Source organism: Echeneis naucrates, chromosome 7, assembly GCF_900963305.1.
Source record: "Echeneis naucrates chromosome 7, fEcheNa1.1, whole genome shotgun sequence".
Taxonomy (NCBI): domain Eukaryota; kingdom Metazoa; phylum Chordata; class Actinopteri; order Carangiformes; family Echeneidae; genus Echeneis; species Echeneis naucrates.
In genome coordinates this window covers 22,852,699-22,871,804 of record NC_042517.1, presented here as the reverse complement: position 1 = coordinate 22,871,804, position 19,106 = coordinate 22,852,699, and the positions used below count along the sequence as shown (strand labels likewise).

The 19,106-nt window shown below is 39.0% G+C and overlaps 2 protein-coding genes across 3 annotated transcripts; one reads left to right on the top strand and one right to left on the bottom strand.

The window, feature by feature from the left end:
- Positions 1-304: 304 nt before the first annotated feature.
- On the bottom strand, positions 305-5,177 carry tmed4 (transmembrane p24 trafficking protein 4). 2 transcript variants are annotated; one of them, XM_029506320.1, is made up of 5 exons: positions 4,984-5,177; positions 2,948-3,048; positions 2,739-2,864; positions 2,293-2,439; positions 305-2,211 (listed from the first exon to the last, which is right to left on the bottom strand). In XM_029506320.1, exons 1-5 carry the CDS (start codon positions 5,117-5,119, stop codon positions 2,062-2,064), a joined length of 660 nt encoding a protein of 219 aa, XP_029362180.1. In that variant the 5' UTR covers positions 5,120-5,177; the 3' UTR covers positions 305-2,061. The 2 variants fall into 2 exon arrangements, with proteins under 2 accessions (XP_029362180.1, XP_029362181.1); XM_029506321.1 differs by having other exon boundaries at positions 305-2,166.
- Positions 5,178-5,877: 700 nt separating this feature from the next.
- ikbkg (inhibitor of nuclear factor kappa B kinase regulatory subunit gamma) lies at positions 5,878-18,597 on the top strand. Its single transcript, XM_029506319.1, has 16 exons — positions 5,878-6,567; positions 6,797-6,937; positions 7,817-8,082; positions 8,949-9,023; positions 9,106-9,207; positions 10,667-10,852; positions 12,073-12,134; positions 12,376-12,423; positions 13,360-13,462; positions 13,571-13,686; positions 13,769-13,921; positions 14,759-14,831; positions 14,932-15,066; positions 15,939-16,075; positions 16,317-16,393; positions 16,999-18,597. Exons 2-16 carry the CDS (start codon positions 6,799-6,801, stop codon positions 17,187-17,189), a joined length of 1,863 nt encoding a protein of 620 aa, XP_029362179.1. The 5' UTR covers positions 5,878-6,567; positions 6,797-6,798; the 3' UTR covers positions 17,190-18,597.
- The last annotated feature ends 509 nt before the right edge of the window (positions 18,598-19,106 follow it).

Below are 19,106 nucleotides of genomic sequence, written 5' to 3'. Positions count from 1 at the left end.
TCTTCAAGTTAAAGGTCCCATGCAGTCTAAAGGTAGGCTGCCTTGTCTTATATGATTCTGAAACAGGTCTAGTTTTATATAAATACAATGGACGTATCAAAGGCCTCAGTCAACCGAAAAGTGCTTAGAGCCTGTACTCAGACTGTCTCCGCAATCATGACTTCTGAGACTTAACGTTGCATGTCAAAACTGCTAAATTTTTATTCAATCGTTCAGAAATGTCCAGTTTACATGAGAGTTCCTGGAAGAATATTTAAAATATGGGCTTTGAATGCAAATATGAGATTGGAGACATGTTTGTTCAAAGTTAATTTATTAAGTTCATGGAGGTGACATCTGGACTACAGTACAAACGTCTCAAGGATTGGCTCTAAACCTTTGTGTAAAAAAAAAAAATACCTTTCTAATGACATTCAGTTCTTCCTCAGAGTTTGCAAAAGTACTAAAATGCTGTGTCCAACACTGATGCATAAAGATAATTACAGTAGATGTTGCTAAAGCTCAGCAATCAAACACAGGTATCAATTGCTAAATAAACAGGTTCTGATGTGACAAAACAAATGTAAAGAGTCCTTCAATCCATGTAAAAGCCATTAGAAAATGAACAGGACAGGCAACTGGCTTTACCAGTTATTTACACCATCCACTAGACGCCCGATTTTCATATTTGAGCATCACAAACTGTAGCTGCAAACTGCACTCTGGTAAAACAGGCGGCAAAAAAACCCCAAAAAAAAACAAAACTGGACTTAAACATATACAGTTAGTTGAAGGGTAAATGACAATGCTTCAGTTAGACCTTATTTCACATTTATGACTAAATAAATAGTTTATAATGAACTACTGTAATTGCGATCACATATTAACACATTTTAAGTGTTTATCAATGTATCTGTGTTGTGAAGCATCAGTAACTGGTGTTGAAAACAGGTAATGAAGAATTGACACTATAATATCAAGATGTTACAAAATATTAGGTATATTAATAATTGTTGCATGTAGGATTTATTTGCAAATAAAAAGCTTATCACAGCTAAACAAACCCTTTTATCTGATGAAGGTCAAAATGCTATAGAAAACCTAACCAGCAATCTGATGAATTAACATTAACATAATTAGAAAGCAGTCTTGGTTCTTTATTAATACCATCAAAATATAATAGTGCACTGGCTGCAAAAACCCTAAAGATCTGGTTTCCCTGAGTGTTTACCTGAAAACTGCTCTTTTTATTTAATCACTCAGATCCTGTCTTCTGACTGTCGTACAGGCCTACTGTTGCCAGAGCTACAGAGAGAAACCACAATCATGTCTTATTGTAGGCATTAGGACTTCAAACAGCTTTAAATTCAAACTGAGTTTCAAACACCCATTAAGGGTTTACTTCTGTAACACAGTGTGGATTTGCTGATGTGTTACTCTGTATCAATAATATGATCACAGCAGCACTAAACTGTTATGAAAGATTAATTACCAATTTGTTCACCAGCTACAGATATTTTGTTTGAGGTTACAACTGTTCACAAATATATTATAAACACCTAAAATTTCTTTGAATTATATCACAAAGTGGAATGAACCATTTATCACCATGCCCTGTTCACGAACTTTAGAGTTAAGTGTAATTTTAAGAGTTAAGCGTAACGAAATGTACATGTGAGGAATCAAGGCCTGTATAATATTGGCATAAGTGTGATCACTTGGTTATACCTCTACTGCTGCAGTCATTCACTCTTATTTGATGCTAAAAAACACAATCTCACTTGACTAATGTTGCCTCTTCTTTTTGCACAGAAAAACTGGAAAATGCCATGTCCAGTGAAAACACTTGGAGATTAACTGAATGAACGGAAAAATAACAATATCTTAAAAGTTGTAAAAAAAAAAAAAAAAAAAAAAAAAGCATTGCTGAGTGCTGATAACCGCCTCATCTGCTCATACCATCTATGGCTGATATTAAGACCACATGTCTCCTCCTGGGTGTTTCTGGGGGTGCCTTTTATTTCCATCGCTCAGGTTTGTCTGTTTGTGTTTGCATCTTTCCAGGTGCTCAAACAGATATTACTATACCAGTTTCTTGGCTTCAAAGAAGCTTTTGAGATGCTTCATTTGCCAAATCCCAGTGATGATGAGGATGAGTGTCTGAGCAATGGACCACCAGAGGACGCGCTGGTTGGTGCTCTCACTGGTCATGCGAAAACGCTCCTCGCGATACTACAAAAGACAACACAGTGGTATAAGCTGACTGAACATAGGAGTACACCATCTCTGTCTGGCCCACATGTTCTTACTGACCCTCTGGTAGTTCTGCTCTTTCTGGATCTGCTCAACTTGGTCCAGAAGCTGCCGGACCCGTAGCTGCAGCTCAGTGAGCTTGTCTTTAGCGGCAATCTCAGGATAGTTGTTAGTATGTTCTCCGACCTGAATGTCCAGGTGCACCCTCTGCACCATCAAGAAACAGAAAGTTTGAATTTGGAATTATAATATTTTTTTAATTTAACATCTGACTGCCCTGTGCCTACATTGTCTCCCTTGTTTTTTCAGAAATTCAGTTCTTCTTTGAGAAGAGAGTAGAGAATAGAGAAGCACATAGTAACACCAAAGAGAGCAAAGACCATTTGCGTGAATATGTAGAAAATTGAGTAGTTCTTTCCTTTCCACATGTTTGACACATGATGATTACTAGTGACCTTACTTTCAACAGTTAGAAATCAAAGCAGTTTCAAAGCCTACACTCATACCAGTTTCCCGCCAGCAAACAGCGCCATCTTGGTGGAGTTGGAATGCAGACAGATTTGATGTTCTCCTGGAGTGTGTGAGGTGAAGGTGAACCGTCCATCTGAGCCATACTGCCGAGAGAGGATAATCTGGAAGAGTTGTAAGAGATACATCTTTATATTCTATTTCTATAGATGTGAGTGTTTCATGGTATAGCCTCATCTGTTCTTACTTTTGTATCTGGATCCTTGATCTCGACATGCATTCCCAGGCCAGGGGTGGATGGGAGGAAAGAACTTGTCTGTTTGTCCCATAGCTGAGTCCTGTATTTTCCTGTCAAACAGACACGTACAGCTCATCCAGTAATCATACAACACAGCAGCAGATTTAAAATAACAGTCGATTTTATTACTTAACACAATCTAACCTGAATGTTAGACAAAGAAAATTTAAATATTTACAATATTAAACATGCATACATTAACTCATTATACTCTGGATATCCAAAGAAATCTCTGAAAGGCCTTCAGATGATTCAGAACTGTGCTGCACAAATATTAACAGGAACTAGGAAAAGAGATCACATCTCTCCCGTGTTAGCTGCTCTTCATTGGCTGCCAGTAAATCTGGAACCAACTTCCAGTATCGGTCCGGGGGGCGGACTCTTTAGCAATTGCAAGACCAACTTTTCTGTATGAGAGCTTATAGTTAAAAAGTTAAAGGTAATTTAGTCTTTAGCTATGCTGCTATAGGCATATACAGCTGGGGGAAGGACTGAGCACCCCTCTCCCTCTCTCTCCCCCTCCCCCTTGTATGCACTGACATACCAATAACCAGGCTTCTTAGAAGTTTCTCCCAGCTCTAAGCATGTGCACTGCATTTACTAACCATTTTTCCCCCAAGTCTCTGTCTCTCCCCGTCCTCATCCTGCAGGTGATGTATCATCACCATCCCGATGTCCCTGCAATGCCTGCTGCTCCCTATCTTCGTGAATTCCATTCAGTATCATTTCTATGAACTTCATACAGCATCATATGATCCTGCCTACACCTGTATTGAATATCCCCTCCTCCTGCTCTCATTCTCTCCCTATTCTACCCAACTTTGCCCCCCCTCCATGCCTCTCCCTCTCTCAACCCAACCCCCCCAAGCCTGGTTCTACCTCTTAAAGGAAGTTTTTCCTTGCCACTGTCACCAAGTGCTTGCTCATCAGGGGATTTGTTGGGTCTCTTTAAATAATTTTATAAAGACTTTTGGTCTAGACCTGTTCTATATGTAAAGTGCCTTGATGTAATTGTTATGATTGGTTGGTTGCTATGATTTGGCACTATACAAATAAATCTGATTTGATTTGATTAAATGACTGGGAAAATACACTGTGAGAATATAGAACTGCATGATATACTCCATATTATGATAAGTAATCTGATTTCAGGTGGAATCATATTTTTTTCCATATAATCTTTACAGATTTTTTTTAATGGTGTTGCAATTTTTAGGGGCTTTGTACCAAACAATCCTTTTTCTCTACATCTAGGGAATGTGATCGGTAGACAAGGGCACAGCATAGTTAGCAATGCTTACACATTTGACCTTTGCTGAAAAAAAATTGCAGCTCCTGTGTTTTGGCTACTGCTTTTGACTATATTATGAGATTGGTTCTATTTTTGTTAATTGTTAAGTATTTAATATTACAGGCAAACATCTCCTGCAATGACTAAACTCATTACATTCATGAATGAGGTTACCAAAGCCATTGTATTGGATACAGCTTCTTGCTGAAGCCAAGGAGAGCAGAGAGAGTGAACCATGAAACAAAAGTAATGAGCTGAAAGACACACTAAGACAATCAGTTCACTTGAAGGGAACTTACTTTTATCACATACTCCTAACAGCAATAACATAGATAATTATTAAAGTTGTCATTGTGTATGTGTTATGTAAATACTACTGTTAAATATCAGCATTTTCAAAGTAGCCAGTGTTAGACAGGCTTTACAATGGTAATGGTAATGTCTCTTCATACACACTGACATACATAAACCATCTAATTTTGTGCATTGTAGCCTGAACTAACTAATGAACTGATATTCGGAATAAAAATACACTCGGGTGTGCGAGATTTTTGTAATGTGTTCACCACATGGATCACCAGCAGAAACAGAACCTTCAGCAGATATTGTTCTCAGGCTGGGGAGCAGTCTTAGTGCAGCATCCTTCTGCAGACAGCCGGTAGCGTTCACTGCTAGTTAGCAGCGTCTTGCTTACCTATGACCATGGTCTCGTCTGGAATCTCCTCAATGAAACATTTCTTCTCTGTCTCTCCTATGTGGAAGTAGAGAGCGTGACTTGGATAAATCCAAGCGAATATGAAAAGGAGTCCAGACGAAGGGGAAGAGAGCATTGTGCAGCACCTTTCACTTTGAGCACATCGGCACCGGAAGCGCTGCCTTTAGAGCGAGCTGACGTCACCCCACCCCGGAATGAGGAAGGGGATTTCCTTAACCAAATCACTGAATTTCCCCTCGGTACAGCCTTTCGGGCAGAACACACACATTTCGCCCGTAGCTTCCGCCAGAAGCTCTGATTATATATATATATATATATATATATATACATATGTGTGTGTGCCGCGCTAAAATAATAACTCATCTACAGAAACAAGCCTTTAAACTGCACTGTTTTTTTTGTCTGTTAAGGGCAGAGAACCAAAGTGCTTATCTGATCAATGATCGATTTCAACTAACAAACATAACAGAAGACAACTTGGATGAATAACGTGTAAATCCACTGGAAAGGATAACGCTAGATCTGGTGTTTTGATCTTGAGCTCGGAAATCTGAAAAAACGCATTTTATTCAAATGCAACGCACACTCCACATTTGCTGAGGATTTGTTTCAAAATTAAAACTAAAGATACTATAAAATCATACAAATGTCCAACCATGACTCTCTAGGATGACCTGTTTCTAAATGTAACCAAATCCACTGAAAATGAGAGTTTATGCATATAATAAAATAAAAATAAACCATGGCCACCCTAGAATATTATGATGTAACAAACTAAACGTAGGATAGGTTATATTTCAGTCAGCCAGTCGTTTGCACTGGAGAGGAAGTGCTGCCTGTGAGTCAAAACTCAGAGTAAAATAACAAAATGCATTTCCTGAGCTAACAACATTCGCCGCGGCTCTGACAGATAACCTCAACTCATCCAGAAAGAACGTCTAGAATAGGGCTAACGTTATTTAATTTAGCTCTACATATGTTGGGAGATATCCACCTCGCTGATGTAGATCACACTTTAAGTCAACCAGCGAGTTACTTGAATTAGTCTGATGCTTTCTAGATGATCCTGGTTAGCTCCTGAGCTAAGTCGCTAGCTGTCTAGCATTTTCCAGCTTCCCAACGTTGGCTAAGTTACATTAGCTAAGCTCCCTAACTGGTGGTGTGTAAGCGACAGCGTGACTGTCTGGTATTACGGACAACACAACTGAGAAAGAGAGGGTAAGATATTTTCGTAGCTGTGATGCTTTAACGTTAGCTGTCAAACACGATGTGTAGAGAGGACAGATTTCATCCTATGTCTGCGGTGAGGAAAACTGCGTCAATTAATAGCATTGGTTGTTTTAAATATGAGTTTGGCATATACTGATAACATAGAAGTGCACGATCATTGTCTAATTTATATTGTAGTATTTTTTTTTATATTGTATACAGTTGTCTTAAACAAGTTTTCTGTTGGTTGAGATCTTTGCCTCATGGCTTCTGGGATGACGTAATGTTTTCCTTTCTCACACCGGTACCTGTGCAACGGTTTACTGGCCAGAGAGGATAACTGGCACTGAACAGGTGAGTCATAAGACTGAAGCCTCGTAATCATATCAGGTGGTCTGAGACAAAGTATGGACCAAGATTCTGAGGAGTGATTAAACTGAAAGTAAAATCACCGCGTCACGCCGCCTACGCTGTGATGTGCTATGATTGACTCCGATGCATGATGGAGGCAGGAGCCGTGCAGTGACATCGGTAGTTTTGTGTGCGTACATAAATGTAGATATCACTGTTTGTGTTTCTACAGAGATGGTGCAGCCTCAGCCTGATGGCCCGATGCAGTGGGAAATGTCAGGAGAGGATAGTGGTGGGGCCCTCAGGGTCCCACCAGAGCTTGCTGCCAATGAGGTGGTGACAAGGTTGCTGGGTGATAACCAGCAGCTTAGAGGTAGGAAACACTCATTTTAAATAAATTATGAAAAAGATAAATGAATATTCACTAATCGTAACACAGTATATCCAGCATGTGATACCAGATTATAGAGTTACTAATGAAAACACTTGGTATATTTGCAGTTGTGGTGCCAGGCATGATGTCAATGATGGAACAATACATAGAGCATTTCCTTCAGAAAGGATAATCATTAATGTGTGTGCGTGCAGAATGCAAAATTACAAATAGCCATTGTTAGTATCTGTATAGTATCTCTAACTGTAATTCACCTCTATTATTATTCCTATTATTATATTCTGTTACACACTCACACAACTGGAGGCAAACTATCAAGTGAGGTCAACAGCAACTGAGGATCACTGATTTGATAAAAATAGAAAGTAACTTTTAACTAATAGACTTAACTAATTAATTAATTAAAGTGAAAGTGGGCGTGTAATACAGTCAGAAAACAGATTCAGTCATGTCAGTCTCATGGGAAAAACCGATGCGGTGTTATAAAAAATTGTTTCCCAAAATTAACTTATATATTAAAAGGAAGAAATGCTGCCATTTAATTAATTCAGCCAAGCTTTAAGATATATTTGGGGCTTTTATGCCTGTTTCAGTCAGTGATTGACAGAGTGGCCATCAAGAAACAGAGACAGAGGGGAACAATCTGCAGCATGGGTCCCGGGCCAGATTTAGACTCGGGATACTGCCATGACATGGCATGCACTCCAACCACTCAACCTTCAGCGTTGCCTGCAAAATTTAGTTTTCTTATGATACCTCCTCCTTGTGCATTTAATATTACTTGTTGTAAAACCTGTTTCTTTGTGTGATGTGTAAGTCTCCTACTTTTCTTTGTATCTCCACCCCTGTGTCTACCAGAGGCCTTGCGGAGGAGCAACTTTGCATTGCGTCAGCGCTGTGAGGAGATGGAGGGATGGCAGCGAAGGACGAGAGAGGAAAGAGAATTTCTCAGCTCTCGTTTCCAGGAAGCCAGGGCCCTGGTGGAGAGGCTGGCGCAGGAGAACCACTCCTTGCAGGGTCTTGTGAGTGGCCCAGCCTCTTCTTCCAATCATTGTTGCAGTTCCAGCCAAACTGAAGACCTCCAGGGGCGCCCCCAAAGGAATGGTCCACTTGACGGACCACAGGTTAGAGGCAACTTTCTGCTTCCTTTTTCAACATATTGAATCAGCTACTTAAAGGCTTCATATTCTAATGTTGGTCTGTGCATACAGGATTTCAGTGTATATTATTTTATTATTATTTTTACAAGTTCATATTTTCTCCTAGAGTAATCACATGCTTATTTTCCAGTTACACACTGATTTATATTGCACCTGTAATAGTAACTAAAATTAAGCTGCATTTGTTATCATGTTTTAAATTTAACAACACTTAATAGAATTAATAGAACAGCCAACATCAGGATGCAGGATTCGTTGCTCAGGTCCACCAGGTTAATGAACAGAGTGCGCTGGCCATTTTACTTAAATTATTACAATTAATGCATTTAATGAGACTATTTTCTGATCCCTCACACATGCAGACTAAAACTGTGTGCGGTGTATCTGAGTTGCTGTCTTATCTCCACCATCTTCTTTTCTGTACTTGATATAGCCCCTTTGCTCTTCTCTCTGCCCATCAAATTCTCTCCACTTATGTTCACTGTGGTCCAAACTGTGTTCTTCCATAGCCAATCTAACAGTAAAATTTCCCTCTTTAACCAGCAGCAACTGCCAAGCTGCTGTTAATCAAATCATCTGACAAAAGAAACATAAATAAAGGTTAAAAACAGAACAAGAATGATGGCATTGGTCTCACTGATTACACAATGAAAACAGGGAAAGCTGAAGACAATGGGTTGTCATTAAATTGTAGCCGCAAAGCCTATTATAGCCGCTCACTGAGGTAAAAACATTCAATAAGATGATAAACGACACAGAATGTTGGGAAATCAGCAAATTTTCTGGTTTCTGTGAACAGTAGACCCACCAGTTTCTGTTGTGTATTTCAGACTCTGGATCAGAGGGAGAAAAAAAGAGTTGAAGAGACAGATCAACACACACAGACCACACCACCTCGGAGCCTGGTAAGATGTGCATTGCCATTTTCCCTTTTTGGTTTGGATGAACTTGTTCGTTTTCATCTAATGGATGTGTCCATGTGTCTAGGACGCTGCGAGTTTGCATAGCTCCTTGAGTAGCCCCCTCCCCACTCCCCCTACCTCCTTTTCAGAGGTACTGGGGGAGGTGATGGGCAGGGAAAGTGGACAGGTGAGACTATTCAGTGCATCCTTATTCTCATTCTTAATCAGGCAGGTCAGTAATCTGGACTTCAAGATATATGACTGGACAACCTTTAAGCGAGGAATTCTGAAATGAAAGTCTAACACTGATCACTATGCAACTTTTTAAGAGGACCTCTTATGCTTTTCTGAGTTTTCCCTTTCTTATTGTGTGTTACTAAAATGTTTGTGCATGTAAATGATCTAAAGAGGGGCAGGGTTCCTAGTTCACAGCAAAAACAGTAACTACTTCAAAGAAAGGCATAATTTTCTCTTTTATGAAACGAATCCCTGAAGGTCTAGACATTAATTCCTAGACCAACTGGCATCAATATGTCCTTTCATGTTGCCAACCTGCAAGCTTGGTACATCCCCAAAGTGCATATCACAAATTAAAGAGGTTTTCTGTTTTTGCAGCATAATATCGCATTTTTAGCAACACCATGCTGTCATCTTCCTGGATAAAAATCCACTTCATTCATACCAGATTCTCAACACTGTTCCAAATATTGTACTGTGACACAGTCGTTTCTGAAAGACAGGACAGTCTGTACGTTCCAACAGGACATTCACAGCCTGCGTTATTTTTCTTGTTATGTGATGTTTAACTGAGACACAGGAGACCAGATCACGTTGGTAATAAGCAGTGCAGGGACACACACAAACAATGCTTCAGTATTAATTAATATTACCATGCTACACATCGTTACTCAGATACAGTACAGGCAAAAAGTTTGGACACACTTTCCTATTCATTTGAATAAGTATTGTGTCCAAACTTTTGGCCTGTATTGTACATTAACCACAATTTAACCACTCGGTTAATTTTCGAGTAACTGTGAACACTAAAATCAAATTTATTCTGATTTATTAATCACATAATCCAGCAGGACAGTGGAGAAGTCCATCTTTACATCTCTTCCTCCCTTATTTGTCATCCTTTAGTCTGGAATTATCCACTGATTAAAAACTATTTATAAGTTATGAATGTTGTCATGTGAAGTCTACATATAGACTATAGCACAACTTGATTCTCAGGGAAAACTTTACAATGTATTTTTGAGCATGCCAATTTATTTTAGCAGACGCCCAGAATAAAATGATTGGAAAAAATGGCCATAAATTTACACCAGCTTCATTATTGGAAACTCCATTTTAAAATTGGCATTCTAAATCATGGGGTCGTCCAGGTTTCATCCTCAGTTTTCTGAACAGGAAACTGGATTGAATGAAGGTTGAGCCATTTACCGATTTATCCCTTTCTACTTTCCCTCACAGCCTCTGTAAACTCCTCTTACCTCTTACTGTTATCTAAAATTTCGGTGTATTTCTACCTGGTGTCCAACCCTGGGTGAAAAGATCTGACTCTGTGTGCTACCCTCTCATCATCATGCGTCACTGCATCTATTTATCTATGGTTCTGTCACTTTTCACATGTCTTTATGCAGCCTGTGGAAGGTGCAAATGAGTTCCTACAGCTGCTGAAGAGCCATAAGGAAAAGCTGGAAGAGGGGATGAGAGAGCTGAGAAGGAAGAATGAAGAGCTGGAGAGAGACAAAGATGAGGGGGAGAAAGAGAGAGAGCGGATGCGGCGCTGCATTGATCAACTACGAGCCAAGTTGGCGCAGGCACAGGTGAGACTGTGATACGAGTAGATTCTTTCCCCTAAGGACCGCTGCAGTAATGCAGCACCATGGCGCAGAGCAGAGTAATAAGTACGACTCAAAGATTAATCATATTTTCAATCACAATTTCAGGCATAACAATTACCAAATGGCAATAGGCTATATTGTAGAAAATACTTTATGCGGCCAGTTGGACCCTAAGCACAAGTATTACTTTTCTCTTTGGAAGACCGCCATACTAAGCAATTGAGTGAGCACACACATCCTTGCTTCCCAGTCAGAAGCAGTAGAAGAATCGCCCAGCCCTAATAACAGCAATAACAACAAACCACAGCCCATAAATTCGGATGGACATAACATCCGTTATACAGTATGTACAAAAGTACAAAAGTTTGGACACACTTTCCTATTCATTTGAATGAGAAGGTGTGTCCATACTTTTAGCCTGTACTGTATCACCTACAGATTGATGGACAATGAAGCTCGAAGTGGGCTTCTCCGCCATTACCTTCTCGACAGCACCTGAGTCCACCAAATTCAATTGTTTCTTTTTTTGTATTGTGAATTTTGCCATTTTTGTGTTTCATGAGGTACTTCATGCCACTGTACTTTAGTTTTTTTTCTGAGAACTTGATTTTTTTTATTTTTTTTTTAAGTAAGATTTAGCAAATTTCCCTTTTAATATGCTATTTTAGGGCATTTTTATGTTCTTATCAATCCCCAATAGTGGTGATAGAGAGGAAATAGGGATAAGAACAAATAGGGCATAAACATACAATGAAAAGTTTGGCTGACTGGACATTATATTCTACTGTAGCTCATTTTGGCTACTATATTTAACTTCTAATTCACTCATACTAAGGCACTGAACCATAGTAAAGATTTGAAAAAGAGTAAGCATAAAGGGTTAGGGTTAGGGTTAGGCTGATAAATGTATCCTACCAAAGAGATAATTATTTTTCTGAAATCACAAAAACTTAAAAATTAAGTTTGCATCTTTGGTGTTTTTATGAGGCCTATTGTATGTTCAGTGGTGCACAACATGTGGTGCATTATGATGAGGAAATATCAATTCTAGTGAGTTAATGTTAACTTGGATTGTTTGGAGAATTAATTGCCTCACTTCTGTAGCTTATCACGACTGTCACATATTGAGCTGCTACAACAAAAGCTAGTTTTCCTGGGGTCCGATGCAATCTGTGATCTAAAACACTTGTGTGTTTCCACAGACAAACAATGTTACAGAGGAGGTTGTTCAACATCGCTCAGAAGCACAGCACTCCTCTGACTGGTACGACAGTTCCACTTCTCACACATATTACTGATAATACCTGCACTGAACTAACTGGCTGTGTTCAACTAGTTGTTGGTAGCTCTTGGACTGACCTATCAAAGCCTGCCAGCATACCAGTCTTCTCTGCGGAATGAGGATAACTGCATGTTTTCTTAGTTTCTGTGTTTGTGCTGCTGAAAAAGCTCTGAGCTCTGAGATGTCTTCTTCTTTCTACTCCTCCCTCTGTTTCCTCCTCCAGCTCTAGCTTGGCTAAACTCACAGAGCAGCTTCAGGCCACACAGGGCAGGTGAGCCCACAGCTCTGTGTGGCTTTCTCTCTCTCATTCTATGTATGCATGTCTACATTGTCTCCTCCTTCATTTAAATTGTTTTCCTGTAAATTTGTGTTTGTTTTGTTGTTATTTTTGACAATTTTGTTTGCGATCCTCTGAAATTACATACAAACATAATTAAAAGCAAAGTATAACAGATAACAGACAAACTCAGCTTTCTTTCCTTACCATTTAAGTCACACAAAGGACAAAAAAACCCCAAAACTGCACAGGATTTTTAAAAGGGTTTCCACCTACTAAAAGATGATTCTCTATGTTGACATTAGAGATGTGCTTGTATAATCTAGGTAAGATTGCCAAATTTAAAAAAGGTAATGTGATGATTTCATATTGATTCTTGTTTAAATAAACATATATATTATTTGTTGACACAGAATTAATGTTAATTATTTACAGCAGGATACATTTGACAGCAACATGTACAAACTTTGACCTGCTGTTATTTGTAATTGCGATGCTGTAAATTTAAGTAAATAAATGCAGCTTGCAAAATGAGAAGTACCCACTTGCAAATTGTAATGAATGATAATGAAAAATAATAATCCAGCCTTAATTTAATGTAAGTAAACATGCATTCCATTCAGGGAGTATATAGACCTTTTTCTGGTTTATCATCACATTTTGGGATGTTGCATTCTTAGGTTGAAATCGTTCAAATAATTTTAACCCTCATGAGTCTGAACTCAATAACCAATAATGTAACCACAATTATTAATGAAAGAACTGAACATTACCTGACAAAAGTATTTCCTGTTATTTGTAATTTACCATTCATTTAAGGCATAGAAAAATATCTGAGAGGAGGAAGAAAGGAGCTTGAGAGAACATCAGAGGGTATAAATAGTTTTGTCAGCTTTTGTCATTCACTTATGAATAAGTTGTTTTCTGCAGGTATCGAGAGCTGGAGGAGAAGCTTGATTACCTACAGAAGAGTTCGGCGCAGCGCGACAGAACTGAAGCTCTGCTCAAACAGAAGGACAAGGACTGTGCTCAGGTACGAATTAAAATCCCAAATTTTTCAACAAATGAAGCTACACGGTTACAAATGTAGTACTGAATGAAGCAGTGTTAAAATATCAAACACTGGGTTGTGTATTTGCAGCTGGCCAAAGACTGTGAGGCTCTAAAAGCTCAGGCTACTTCCCTGTTAGGAGAGCTAAATGAGAGACAGAGCTGCCTGGAGAAAAGCGAGCATGAGCGCAAGGTGTTGGAAGAAAAGTAAGCTTTGTCAATATATATGTTCATATGCAAGTGTGTGTCTGTGTTGATGTGCATTTCTCATGTCTTCACCTCTGCACAGGCTGTGTAATAAGCTGAAAGCCCTGCAGGTGGCAGAGCGGGATCTTGAGCACCAAAGGAAGCAGCATCATGTAGCCATGGATAAACTTCTGCTGCAGACCCAGAGCCTGGAGCAGGCCTTGAAGACAGAGAGACATGTTGTCACGGAGGAGAAGTGGGTTTAATACACAAACACAATGTAACAGCTGGTCATAACTCTCTTATGGCTTTTAGGAAGATGTAGGGGTTCAGCAGGTTTTCTTTTCAAAAAAACAATATCAACAATTTTACGGATAATACGTTGTGTAAAACCTGATCAAATATTCTATTCAACTTCCAAAAAACAGATAAAATAGAAATTCACGTTATTGTGTTTGACCATCATATTGAGAGTTGCTCAATTCCCCAGAAATATATTTGTTTTATCTTATGTGTACAAGGTATCAAGAAATGAATCAAAGAAATGCATCATCCATTAGCCACTTATTCTTAGAGAGTTTAAGTGTTTAACGCTTTTGCCCCACAACAAGAAAGTCAAGAGTTTGATTCCCAGGCCCTGGGCCTTCTCTGTGTGAAGTGTGCATGTTGTCCCCGTGCCTGCATGGATTTCCTCCAGGTACTTCAGTTTCCTCCCACTGTCAAAAGACATGCATGTTCATGTGAAGTGGGGACTCTAAATTGTCTCTAGGTCAGAGTGTGAGTGTGAGTGGTTGTTGGTCTCTGTTTCTGTGTGGTGGCCCTGTGATGGACTGGCGACCTGTCCAGGGTGTACCCTCACCCAATATGAGCAGGGATTGGCTCCAGCACCACCTGCGACCAGGAAATGGATAGAAGCGATAGAAGATGAATGAGTGAATAATATTTATAATAATATTACAAGTTGTTATTATTTTTAGTAGTAGTAGAAAGTGTTACTTTGGTTACTACTCCTGTTGAGATATATTCAAAATTTGGTTTATCCTAATAGCAAGTGTTTATTATGAAAGGTAAAATTCTCTTCCTTTATTCTCAGGAAAAAACTGACACAGCTGCAGCACGCTTACACATGTCTCTTTAGAGACTACGACTCCAAACTGAAGAGTGAGGTAAAAACACATGGACAGCTCATCAGCTTTGCTATTTTACTATTTGACACACGGGTTAACACTCACATTTTCCTCTGTGTGTTGTGTGTTTGCCTTCTAGGGAGGAGATCTATGCAGTCGACTAGAGGAGGCAGAGCGAGCACTGGCCCTGAAACAAGATCTGATCGACAAACTGAAGGAGGAGGTGGAGCAGCAGAAAGGTTCACTGGAGACTGTTCCTGTCCTTGCCGCACAGGTACAGTTACATACCTGTTCAACATCTGGAAATATTAGGTTCTCATTTGACAGATTGGATTAGGAGGTTGGGAGTTGCAAAGCAAATTCCTCATTGAAGACATTCCTATTTGTGTAGTCTCATGACCTAGAGAGTCTGTGATGAGTTTCATAAAGTTTCAAATGTTAATCTGCTGACAAGACCTGGTGGCTTAGGTCCTGGTAGAATGGCATTATGTTTTTTAAAATGTCCTCTCTTATTAGGACTTATAATTGTGATAAGACAGCATAGACAGACTTCTATGTTGTCATGGGTTGGACTGCACCATATACTTGTTTGCCGTCTCAGTCTGTTTGTGTAGTAAAAGATCATGTCAATGATAAATACTAGAATATTAAACTTACTCGCTGGTTAGAAGCAGGAGCAAATAAATTGAACTAGCCAAAAGATGCTTACTCAGCAAAAGAAAGGTTGAGTTTCCCCTTAATTTTCCTAATTCATTCCTAAATATTTCCATCCAACCATTATCTATAGAGCTTGTCAGTCCAGGTCATGGGGAGACTAGAACCAATCCCAACTGACATTGGACAGACATTGGACTGACAGAGTACACTCAATTAATGATTTGAATTTTGACTGTGAGAGGAAGCTGGAATGCCCAGAGGGAACCCATGCAAACATAAGGAGAACATGCAAATTGCACAAAAAAAAACCAAACAAACCTATAACTTTCTCTGAACTCTGAAAATTTATTTTTTGGTCACTGTGGTATCATGAGAATTGGTGGATGCAACCTGCATTTTTGCTGATTTTCTGAAAGACCATGTGTCCATGTCCATGCCTTTGACTGTTAATATCACTGTCAAAATATCACTGTGTTTGTGGTTGTTCAGGCTGAGATCTACAAAGCAGATTTCCTTGCGGAGCGAGAAGCAAGAGAAAAGTTGAACCAGAAGAAGGAGGAGTTGCAAGATCAACTAACTCAGGCTCGGACTGAGATTGAGAGGCTCAAACAGGAGGCCACATCACGGTAAAACAAAAAAAAAAACAACTGCATAACACTTTCTCATTATCAATTATAACAATTATTTGTTCCCTGTATGTGGGCACAGGGATGATATATACATTTTATGCAGCTTAACCTGTGTGCTCCAACTTTTTTTTTTTTTTTTTATCTGTGTTCATATAATGCATGTATTATCATAGGTATATTTCTTTGCATTTGTAAAAGTGGGATCATTTATGAAAGTTGTGTATGTTCACCTCTGCAGTGCACGTATGGAGCAAATGAAAATGAGGCACATGGAGGACTTTCCATCACGGGCCCCACACATTCCTCCTCCACAAGGTACAGTTAAACCCATAACATGCACATACAATAAATGTATTCAAATCATGTATGTACATTTTCTTGTGCCCTCTCTAGGGGATAGTAAAATATACATTTGAATGGCTCAAAAGCATACAACAGTCAGTTATGTGAAGCCTCCCTCTGGAGTACAACTCCCTGATTAACCTGATTATTAAAATGCTACACTCAATGGACTGTTCAAAATATATAAATATATATTCCTTCTAACTGAGAAGCTGAATACTGCCACTTCATTCAGTTTGTTAAGCTTGTTTAACCTATGGTTTTGGTTTTTTGTTACTGACCTGTCCCAGCAGCACATAGCAGGCGAACAAAGTGCAGTGGCAGTAGAGCAGGCCTTATCAAAGTGGGGTGCAGGTGCCTTAGAGAGCTTACATTTCCCCCAGTAAAATAATTTATTTTCACGATATTTTAATCCAAAAATAACATAATTGCAGACTGTGTAACTGATTTGGTTTTCTGTAAAAATATCAAAATATACCTGCTTAGTTTTTGTGTTACTTCACCATCTCCAGGTCCAAATGTGATGACAAATGTATTTTGTTAGTTTCTTCTCATGTTTTCTTTTCCATTGCCTTTAGGCGTGTTCCAAGGTCCAGCTTTTAACACAGTGCCTCCTGCCCCCTCATTCCGCAATCAGGGTTTGGTGCCAGTTGGTGATCAAGGAGCAGCCGGAGCTGAGGATCTGCCAGATTTATGTTGTCCTAAGTGCAAGTACCAGGCTCCAGATATGGACACACTGCAGATACATGTCATGGACTGTATACAGTAACATGAGCGTCTTTCAGCACACCATGCCAACATACACATGCAGACATACAATGTATTTACATTTTTTAAATTAATTGTGTCTGTTGTGAGCCTGGGCATATTTGGTTGCCACACCTTACTTTGCCACTCACACAAACATCGATATATTCCCCATTTTAAAAGTTGACCATGTTGTAGTCAAGATGAGTGGCATTCAGATAACAGAATAAACAAATGCAGAGAAAAAAAAACATCAGGAAAATAAAAAGTACGCAATTTTTATCCAACTGCACTATGAATTTAGTTTCTGGTGTAGCGTTTCAATTTCCCAATCAACCCTGCTCACGTCATACGTTTGGTCTCCCAGCACCTGTTCTTTGATCTCCTCCCCTTTTCATGTGGGCCCTATTCACACGACATTTTCCTCCATCTCAGGTGATCCAATCATAAGAAAACATTTGAGATTGAATCACTGAGACCTGAGATAGAGGTGGGCTGGGCTACATGTGTCCACGTCTTTTGAATGTTTTGAACACAAAAATATACTGAGCAGCAATCAAGGACAGCCTCCTCTACTGGCAAGACATATTTTTAACAAAGGTCTGACTGGTTTTAGTTTTGTTTTAAATGGTTAAAACTGTGCTCACTCAACCACTTTGTTTCCCACACACTTACAAGCATATTGATAACTAAGCCAGCTGTGTCGCTCGGGTTGGATGTGTGTGTTTGCATGTGAAAAAAAAGAAGTGAGATCCAATCACAAGTGGTGGTTGAAGAGTCATGTAAATGTCAGGTCTTGGCATGGCCAGTAATCAACATGTCTCTCAGTATCTCTACACAACCCCCTTTTTCCTGCTTTAGTCCATTTTCTAAGTTCTTCACTCCAGTGGGTCCAGAGAAGGTGACTACATTGTGGGGATTAATCTCATTTACTTTGACAGCATCCGCCGTGTTATTGGTATCACTAGTCATTGGTCCGAAAGTTGCAACACAGGAGATTAGTATTTTTGCTAATAGCACAGGACAATGTGAGTAGCCAAGTGAGGTTAAAATAAAAAAGAATATTTAAATATGTTTTGGTCATAAATGTTGCTCGTCTACATTACCTCAAAACATGTATTATTGCGTATTAGAGATGGATTTACTCTTGTTGAAGTAGTAGCCATTCTCTGTGTTCTGTGCCTGTGTAAACCTTAGACTGCATCACTGCTTTATTATCTCTGATGATAGACCTGACCCCTTACCCAGCACAGCCCCGTCTGTGTCCCTGACTGTGTCTGATCTTGACGTGTAGATCCTATGTATTTATCTCTGAATGTAAAACCATTGAAGTTCTTTAAGTTTGTCAGTATCGTCAGCAAATAGAGATCATTAGGTGCAAAGAATATTGTTTTCAAATTGTTGATGATTTTCAAAATAAATCAGTTACCCATTAACCTTTTAGTGTGTGCTTGATCCTGTGAGTATGTTGTGTGGATTTTTTTTTTTTTTAACAAAAATAATATTTGATGCAGTTACAATGCAATCAATTAAGTATGATGTAAGTTCTGAGTTGATTTTATTATCAATTTATAAATTTTCTATTTCATCTTATGAAAAGTATAAGCCAATTTAAAGTGAGGAAACAGTCAGAACTTTTTGACATAATTTATATTTTTTATCTAGCAAAATAAAACGTAACGAGTCAATTGATGTTAGTATTACAATAAAATAAAAATGTAACTAAAGAACATACATACATACATACATACATACAATACCCCGTCAAAATAAGACGTTTGCTCATAAGTCGAAGACGACGACGTAATCACCATGGTTTCTGAATACATTTATTAAATATTGCCATTAACTACGGCCAATCTCCCAGTTGTTTGCTCACAGAGTTACGTTTAAGATCTGGGAATTTGTACAATATGAGTTTTTGGCTGAAAGGCCAGAC